Source organism: Oncorhynchus mykiss, chromosome 8 (genome assembly GCF_057628025.1).
Source record: "Oncorhynchus mykiss isolate SJ-2025 chromosome 8, ASM5762802v1, whole genome shotgun sequence".
NCBI lineage: Eukaryota > Metazoa > Chordata > Actinopteri > Salmoniformes > Salmonidae > Oncorhynchus > Oncorhynchus mykiss.
Window position 1 is genome coordinate 84,164,470 of NC_143029.1, and position 10,522 is coordinate 84,174,991.

General features: G+C 39.8%; 1 protein-coding gene across 1 annotated transcript; it reads left to right on the forward strand.

Moving 5' to 3' along the window:
- The first annotated feature begins 1,145 nt into the window (after positions 1 to 1,145).
- On the forward strand, positions 1,146 to 8,371 carry LOC118965563 (uncharacterized). The gene is made up of 4 exons (XM_090182850.1): positions 1,146 to 1,321; positions 3,594 to 3,894; positions 4,057 to 4,334; positions 4,866 to 8,371. Exons 1-4 carry the CDS (start codon positions 1,273 to 1,275, stop codon positions 4,988 to 4,990), a joined length of 753 nt encoding a protein of 250 aa, XP_090038976.1. The 5' UTR covers positions 1,146 to 1,272; the 3' UTR covers positions 4,991 to 8,371.
- The last annotated feature ends 2,151 nt before the right edge of the window (positions 8,372 to 10,522 follow it).

Sequence of the window (10,522 nt, forward strand, 5' to 3'; positions counted from 1 at the left end):
GTAAACTTCTGACTTCAACTGTATGTTGTGACATTCTTAGATATTACATGTGAGATATTACTGCACAGAGATCGAAACACAGGAATTTCTCTACACTCGCAATAACGTCTGCTCAACACGTGTATGTAACCAATAAAATGATATTTCATTTTGTTTTTTTGTCCTGCTGAAAGGGGAATTTGTCTCCCAGCTTCCAGGTTCTCCTCTAGGATGTTGCCTGTGCCATAAATGCCTAAACTTTGATAATGATGTGCTGATATTTACCAGTTTCTTTATTTACTATAATAGCCAATGTCCCCTAATGACTCACCTGACAGGTAGTCAAACCAATCAAATATTTTCTGGCTCACGTTAGATACATGTTTACTATTCAATGTATCTTTCAAGTTGTGAACTACAGGTTTCATGTTGTAACACAACCTAAGAAGACAGAAAACAACATTTAAATGTTACTGCACGTGGTTCCAGGATGACAGTCAGTGAGGCAGAACAGAACAGCAGAAATAAATGTTTCATTTCTGAAGATGGAAGTGTTCAGTCACCTGATACTGTTAGTTGTTGAACTAGGTACTGGAGCTGGTTACTGGATTCAGAGTGAAAGACCACAGCTTCTAATACCAGTACAGAGCGCTTCTCCTTCACCCCACTGAGTGTAGGGTGAAGTTTCACTTAGGTACAGATCTAGGATCAGCTTCCCCTCCCACAATCATAACCTTAACTATCAGTGAGGGAAAAACTGACCCAAGATCAGCACCTACTATATAAGCAACTTCCCCCTACCGGCCCCTAGAGAGGAGGGAGGGGTGTCACACACCTTGTAATATACTGTGGACCTATTGACCTGATAATCCATAAGAACAACTGTTATTCTTTAGTCACTATGTTTTTTGTTCAGTAATACTTAGATGAACACTTGCAGAAAAAGCCTAAACATACACGGCTCAAATGTTGTTGATCTCTGAATCTATAGTTTTCTACTGTTTCATCTTATTTAATACAGAAATGTCGTGGGAAGGAATTGGATTTCTCTGTTGGGGAGATGCACATAAATACAGGCTAAATTTGTGTTAAAAAGTTGTCTTTACTTGCAAGACACACAATGAATCATCATGAATCACACCTATCCTGTTGGTGTTACTGCTGCCAGTGTGGGTTGAGCCAGAAAATAGCAGTTGCTCAACAGGAAACACAGACACAAGAAAACATTTCACATGTTAATCTGACCGTCCGTCCATCTATCTATTATATTCATTGGAGCACCATCTCAACACCATGTCTCTCCTTTTAAGATTTGGATTACTGACCTGCATAGCATCATCAGGTAGGCTTTTGTGTTTCTCTCAGGTTCTGTTGTCTGAGCCTCATAAAGAGCAGCAATACAATGGTAAATAAAGACATATTGATGGGGACATATTGGACTGCTTCTGATTCATCCATATTGTAATTATTATTATCTGAGAGGAATTCTGTCATTTTTATGAAATGAAGAACACATTTAAGTGTATTGGTTAAAAAGATACTGGATGTCATTATAGAATATATCTAAAACTGAAGTTAAATCCAAGGCACCATTATTTGACAATTAGGACTGTTTCTTTAAAGACTACAGTCACAGTTCTGAAGCTTCTGTGCGTCTTCAGGATTCTTTACTTAGTACACGGTGTCTCCTCTACTCGTACAGAACAGGCTACTCAGGAGAATGGAACTCGTATTCTCTACTTTGTACACGGTCTCTCCTCTACTCGTACAGAACAGGCTACTCAGGAGAATGGAACTCGTATTCTCTACTTTGTACACGGTCTCTCCTCTACTCGTACATAACAGGCTACTCAGGAGAATGGAACTCGTATTCTCTACTTTGTACACGGTCTCTCCTCTACTCGTACAGAACAGGCTACTCAGGAGAATGGAACTCGTATTCTCTACTTTGTACACGGTCTCTCCTCTACTCGTACATAACAGGCTACTCAGGAGAATGGAACTCGTATTCTCTACTTTGTACACGGTCTCTCCTCTACTCGTACAGAACAGGCTACTCAGGAGAATGGAACTCGTATTCTCTACTTTGTACACGGTCTCTCCTCTACTCGTACAGAACAGGCTACTCAGGAGAATGGAACTCGTATTCTCTACTTTGTACACGGTCTCTCCTCTACTCGTACAGAACAGGCTACTCAGGAGAATGGTGCTTGTTTAATAAAGTCAGATCAAAGCTGAATCAATGTCTGCTAGATCACATCATGATAGTTTTCTACACAACCAAACATAATAACATAGTAGAACGTTACTGGAGGACAGAAACATCACCTCATTTCTGAGGATATTTTAGGATTGTGTGAATGGTTGCATTTCTCTCTTATGTGGCCAAAACTCAAGAGCGCGAGTCACTAGGAAAATATGTGCTTTGATTGAAACTAAACACAGCAGTGATGTTAAAAGTACCCAATTGTCATACTTGAGTAAAGTAAAGATACCTTAATAGAAAATGACTCAAGTAAAAGTGAAAGTCACCCAGTAAAATACTACTTGACTAAAAGTCTAAAAGTGTTTGGTTTGAAATATACTTAAGTATCAAAAGTAAAAGTAAAAGTATAACTAATTTCACCTAAATTATATTAAGCAAACCAGACGGCATTATTTTCGTGTTTTATTATTTAAGGATAGCCAGGGGCTGCACTTGTGTTTAGTGAGTCCTCCAGATTAGAGGCAGTAGGGATGACCAGGGATGTTCTCTGTTTAGGGAGTCCTCCAGATTAGAGGCAGTAGGGATGACCAGGGATGTTCTCTGTTTAGTGAGTCCTCCAGATTAGAGGCAGTAGGGATGACCAGGGATGTTCTCTGTTTAGTGAGTCCTCCAGATTAGAGGCAGTAGGGATGACCAGGGATGTTCTCTGTTTAGTGAGTCCTCCAGATTAGAGGCAGTAGGGATGACCAGGGATGTTCTCTGTTTAGTGAGTCCTCCAGATTAGAGGCAGTAGGGACGACCAGGGATGTTCTCTGTTTAGTGAGTCCTCCAGATTAGAGGCAGTAGGGATGACCAGGGATGTTCTCTGTTTAGTGAGTCCTCCAGATTAGAGGCAGTAGGGATGACCAGCGATTTCCTCTTGATAAATGTGTGAATTGGACCATTTCCTGTCCTGCTAAGCATTCGAAATGTAACAAGTAATTTTGGGTGTCAGAGAAAATGTAAGAAATGTATCTAGATCATCCTGAGTTATATAGTGTTGATTCAAAGTAGCCTACAGACATTCATTCAGCTTTGATCTAACTTTCTTAAAGAAGAATGATTCTCCAGAGTAGCCTGTTCTCCTCTAGTATAATGTGATTCAGGGCCATGTGTTTTGTGACATGACTGGATTTGAACCTTTATTTAAAGCTTTTTCATCAAATTCTCCTCTTTTATTTTTATGTCAGATCTAGAACCATCCTCAGACAATTACTTTCATTTTTGGTGAAATTATCATCTTGCTATGTCACATGATTGTGCAAAACACAGGGCCCTAATCAATACTTATGGAATTATGGATTCCATCCTCATTATGCCATCCTCATCATCCTCATCACATTCTTTGTTCTGTGTGTTTATTTCATAGAGTCCAGCTCTGTGTTTGTGCTGAAGGGACAGGATGTTCGTCTGGATGTCCAGGAAAATGTTCAACTGAAAGAGTTAGAGTTTTTTAAGTGGAGCTTCAGATCACGCAACATTCTAAGATGCACTGACACATTGTCAGTGAGAGTGGCTCCTGAGTACAAAAACAGGGTTGAGTTTTATAAGGGAAACTTCTCTCTGCTACTGAAGAACATACAGGAAGGAGACAGTGGACCGTATACTGCAGTAGTGAGTGGTGACAAAGAAAATACTATTATTGTACACCAGTTAGTTCTCCAAGGAATGTTTGACAGTTTTTTATAATTTATTATAACGTGACACAGTTACAGTATCAATCAATAGAGCTAAACATGGTGTTCAGGTTAGATGCATATTCATTAGTACTCTAGCTCCTGCACTCAGGTTAATATATAAACAATAATGGGGTTTTATTTGTTTTCAGAGAGAATTGAGCCTCCAGTCCTGACAGTGGACTCTAACTCCACCGTCAATGTCACCTGTAACGTGACTGTGGCCTGCAGAGGTCAGAACACCTCTGTCACCTCCAGCTGTAACAGCCGCACCTGCTCTCAGGTGGGAGGAGAGAGTAGAGGGGCTGAGACCTCCACTGTCCCCCTGCTCTCTGTCTATGTGGCAGGGAGTTTCATCATCTGTAACCACAGCAACCAAGTCAGCTGGGCCAACGACACCAAGGACATAGTGGAACTCTGTCCAATGAAATCTGGTAAGACACACACACACACACACACACACACACACACACACGCATACACATACACACTGCACACAAATAGACATCTTAAATACTGTATGTCTGATGTACACTGAGTGTACAAAACATTAAGAACTATTCTAACTATATATATGAATTAACATACCTGTGTGTCCTCACAATACATTAAGAACACCTCCATATATTGAGTTTCACCCCAACTTTTACACTCAGAACAGCAGAAATTCATCCAGGAATGGACTCTACAAGGTGTCGAATGCGTTCCACAGGGATGCTGGCCCATGTAGACTCCAATGCTTCCCACAGTTGTGTCAAGTTGTGTGGATGTCCAAGCTCAACAATAAATTGTTCAGTTTGAAAAACCAAGCAGTATTGCAGTTCTTGACAAAAAACAGTGTGCCTGGCACCTACTAGCATCCCCAGACACAGAGGAGGAAGTGCACAGAGGAGGAAGTGCACACAGGAGGAAGTGTCTAATCTGTGAAAGGAACTGTAACATATTGTCTGTTTGTTGTGAACCAGTGTCTCCCCCTGCTGGTAGCATGTCTATGTGCATGCTGAAGATCATCCTGATGTCTGTGGGGCTGGTCATCATGATCTCTGCTGTCATCACTGTCCACATCAGGGACAGATTCCACTATGGGTAGAATCATGTGTATTGTCTTTTTAGACAACGTGATTCCTGCTCTGTGTCACTGTAAGATTAGGTCATAAAAGTATTTTTTACATTTGCCAGTTGCTACATAAGTTATCAAAACGTAATATAACATAACATGGCCTGACATCATACAGCATAACATGACATAGCATAGCATACAGTATCACATGACATAGCATAGCATACAGTATCACATGACATAGCATAGCATACAGTATCACATGACATAGCATAGCATAAAGTATCACATGACATATCATAGCATAAAGTATCACATGACATAGCATAGCATACAGTATCACATGACATAGCATAGCATACAGTATCACATGACATAGCATAGCATACAGTATCACATGACATAGCATAGCATACAATATCACATGACATAGCATAGCATACAGTATCACATGACATAGCATAGCATACAGTATCACATGACATAGCATAGCATACAGTATCACATGACATAGCATAGCATACAGTATCACATGACATAGCATAGCATACAGTATCACATGACATAGCATAGCAAACAGTATCACATGACATAGCATAGCATACAGTATCACATGACATAGCATAGCATACAATATCACATGACATAGCATAGCATACAGTATCACATGACATAGCATAGCATACATCACATGACATAGCATAGCATACAGTATCACATGACATAGCATAGCATACATCACATGACATAGCATAGCACACAGTATCACATGACATAGCATAGCATACAGTATCACATGACATAGCATAGCATACATCACATGACATAGCATAGCACACAGTATCACATGACATAGCATAGCATACAGTATCACATGACATAGCATAGCATACAGTATCACATGACATAGCATAGCATACAGTATCACATGACATAGCATAGCATACAATATCACATGACATAGCATAGCATACAGTATCACATGACATAGCATAGCATACATCACATGACATAGCATAGCATACAGTATCACATGACATAGCATAGCATACATCACATGACATAGCATAGCATACAGTATCACATGACATAGCATAGCATACAGTATCACATGACATAGCATAGCATACATCACATGACATAGCATAGCATACAGTATCACATGACATAGCATAGCATACAGTATCACATGACATAGCATAGCACACAGTATCACATGACATAGCATAGCATACAGTATCACATGACATGGCATAGCATACAGTATCACATGACATAGCATAGCATACAGTATCACATGACATAGCATAGCATACAGTATCACATGTTTATGGGCCATTTATTTCTTCATAATACCCAGTATGATAAAATCAGTTCAAATTTGATTTGTCACATGCTTGGTAAACAACAGGTGCAGACTAACAGTGAAATCTTTACTGACGGGTCATTTTCAACAATGCAGTGAAAGATAAAGGTACAAAACTAAAAATAGAAATCGTAAGCTTTAAATATCGGAACAGAATGACAATGCACATCTCACTGTTAATATCCTCACTAGGATGAGGTTTTGACGTTCGTCCACTCTGTTTATTTTCACCCCTCCTGTCCAATTCATCCGAAAGTATCTCAAAATTGATTGTGTAACTCAAATAAGTTACTTATTGATGATTTGGACATGATTTGGAAAATGTTAATATAGGTACCATTAACTTGCATTGATTTCCCCTGGGGGCTTTTTGCCCCAAACAATGACTTTACATTTTTACAATTTATTAAAAACGGATTAAAAATGTTCCCTCTAACCAAATGTTATACTGATATACCAGTGTGTACCTGTGTGTACAACACATTAAGAACACCTGCCTTGTCCATGACATAGACTGACCAGGTGAATCCAGGTAAAAGATATGATCCCTTATCGATGTCACGTTAAATTCGTCTAGAAGAAGGAGAGGAAACAGGTTAATGAATGATTTTGTATGTGTTCTGTTCAGAGTGTGAATGGACAAGAGATTGATTATGTTACTTACTTACTTGTTATTCGTGTCAGATATTTCCATTTTGGGATAGTTGTTCTCTGAATTGCTAGAACCAGTTGCTCACGCTGCTATAGTGGCTACAAACGTCTCACGTGTTACTGGAATGTGAATGTGTTATCACATGATGCTGCCTCCGAATCCCATCCCAAATTGCAGTAATAGAATATTGAAAACAGTGACTTTGTCTGAAGATGACAGAGAATTAGTGTAGAGGTCTATGACTCTACTGTGATATACCATCTGATTCCATTATCATGTGAATGCTACAGGCCCATATCCCCAGTTGGTATAGCCAAGGTAGCAAGCCTTGCTTCATCACTCAGAATACTGTAAGATGCACGTGTCTAGGTTTATTGTTATGCTATTATTAAGAGGTTACTAATGGACAAGGTGATTGTGATGAACATTTACAGTTAGACATTTCACGAAATAATAATTCAAGGAATATTACTCAGAAATGTAATATCAATTCGGTTCTTATCAATTAAAAAATAATCAGATTTATTACAGTTACACAATAAGAATGCAGTTAGCGAATGGTAAAGACCAGAAATATTTACATTAAAAATAATACAACATATCCCGAATCTTAACAGCATAGAAAATGTACTACCTAAAAAAGTACATCAGGAGATCGGTTAACCAAAGACTCCATGATCAACATTTAAACCCAGCTTTTATTCTTCCCAGAGCGCCCAATCCCAGTATCTCCCATTGTCTAATTAACATGACTTTGAATGACCCAAAACATGAGAACTAAAGGCATAAACTTCACACACGTTCTCTAATCTAATCCCTACACCCACTGTATGAAAAGACTGTGTTGTTACTCTCTGAACTATCCGTCATCGGATAGTTGGAAACTGGAAACACTTATCCCCCTCACTAGCTTTAAGCACCAGCTGTCAGAGCAGCTCACAGATTACTGCACCTGTACATAGCCCATCTATAATTTAGCCCAAACAACTACCTCTCCCCCTACTGTATTTATTTATTTTGCTCCTTTGCACCCCCATTATTTCTATCTCTACTTTGCACATTCTTCCACTGCAAATCTACCATTCCAGTGTTTATTTTTTTTATTTTTTTTATTTTTTACTTGCTATATTGTATTTACTTCGCCACCATGGCAACAAATTTTTTTTTAAATGTGCCTTTACCTCCCTTATCTCACCTCATTTGCTCACATTGTATATAGACTCATTTTTCTAATGTATTATTGACTGTATGTTTGTTTTACTCCATGTGTTGTTGTACGTGTCGAACTGCTTTTCTTTATCTTGGTCAGGTCACAGTTGTAAATGAGAACTTGTTCTCAACTTGCCTACCTGGTTAAATAAAGGTGAAATAAATAAAATAAAATAAAAAATCAGACAAACAGAATAACACAGTGTCTCTATAACAATGAATCCATAGCACTTAAAGTATAATGAAATAAATCAACATACAAGGCTCTTTATGAACTAGTGAAACAATCCTAACATGACAAATTAATTCACACAATCACATTCAATTCAAATCAAACATTATTTGTCATATGCGCCGAATACAACAAGTGTAGACTTTACTGTGAAATGCTTATGAGCCCTTAACCAACAGTTCAGTTCATCCTTTGTTCTCTCTCTCTATTTCTCCAAGTGCCTGTGGAAGTAGGTAGGGAGCAGTCAGCTAGCTGCCTTTTGATTGGTTAAGAGTACACCAACATTAGTTTCCATTCATACAAAGTGTCAAAACGATTGCCCAGCACTGGGAGCGAACTCGTGATGCTCAGATCTGAAGTAAGCCGTGAGAATACTTGATGGTATGAGGTAAGTTGGTTTGCAGAGCCTTCTTCAAACCATAGCCCCCTAGGTAAGGTACTGCATTGTATAGCCTACAAACACAGTTTCATCAACGAGGGCCGCCACACATGGTTTGTAGTTGGCTAAGACGTCATCAACGAGGGCCGCCACACATGGTTTGTAGTTGGCTAAGACGTCATCAACGAGGGCCGCCACACATGGTTTGTAGTTGGCTAAGACGTCATCAACGAGGGCCGCCACACATGGTTTGTAGTTGGCTAAGACGTCATCAACGAGGGCCGCCACACATGGTTTGTAGTTGGCTAAGACGTCATCAACGAGGGTCGCCACACATGGTTTGTAGTTGGCTAAGACGTCATCAACGAGGGCCGCCACACATGGTTTGTAGTTGGCTAAGACGTCATCAACGAGGGCCGCCACACATGGTTTGTAGTTGGCTAAGACGTCATCAACGAGGGCCGCTACACATGGTTTGCCAGCCAGTGGTCTCGGTGTGAGCTTGTACAGGACGAAGTGGCAAAGCTAAGAAAGCACACTGACCTCCGTCACATATACTTACACACGTCCCCACTAGCTCTCTTTGTAGTGATCTGTCTTCTTTTCTTAGATAGTGTATCAGTCATTCAGCCTTATAGCCAGAGGCCCCAGTCCCATTCTTCCAAGTCTAAACCGGCACCTCTCTTGGAGACCACGACCAACAGGTGGGGCTCTTGTTCAGTAGACATGGAATCCACCCATGGTTATATTTTAACACGCTGGCTCGTCTTGCTGACCAGGTTGCTGGTGTTTCACATGATGGTTCCATCACTCCTGGTAACCACCATGACCAGCTGGGGCTTGTGGAGAACCACCTGTGTTGTACGAACGAGGACCAGAATGGAAATACCTTGTTAGACTGTCTTGTGTTTTTAATGCTTAATTATTTATAGTGTAATGATAATATACTCTGAGTATTTAGAATCGTTACGTCTTGAGCAGAACCCTTGTCATTTTTGTTCCAGTGTTCTAACCAGCATGATAAAATTCTGAACCGGTTCAACATTTTTTAACTGTTCATGTAGTTCCTTTGCGTTAATTCCTTACCTCTTGAAATCAACATAGTTCTTACATTTATCTCATTAATTTACTCCACCAATAAGCATGGATAAAGTAGCTTGCTATGGAATGGGTAAGCTAGATGTTTACGTGTACGATAGAAGGAGATGTGCAGACGCAAGATGCAAATGAAAATCCACAGGGGGGAGAGAGTGATGGGTGGACCTGGAAGTGGATTGTCTTAAAGTGCTGAGCATCATGATGTGATGTGGGTTGGAAAAGGCTAATAATATCATCATAACTTCAATAAATTGCAGAATTATACACTGAGTGTACAAAACATTGAAGAACACATTAAGAATGTGCTTTTTCCATGACAGACTGAGGAGGTGAATCCAGGTGAAAGCTATGATTCCTTATTGGTGTCACTTGTTAAATACACTTCAATAATATGATATCCAGACCATCACCCGAAGGACGTCCAGCCAACTTGACACAACTGTGGGAAGCATTGGAGTCAACATGGTCCAGCATCCCTGTGGAATTATTTTCCATGCAGTCCATGCACTGACGAATTGAGGTCATTCTGAGGGCAAAAGGGGGTTTCAACTCAATATTAGGAAGGTGTCCTTCATGTTTTGTACACTCAGTGTATACCAGACAAAATGAATAATCTTTGGGAAATG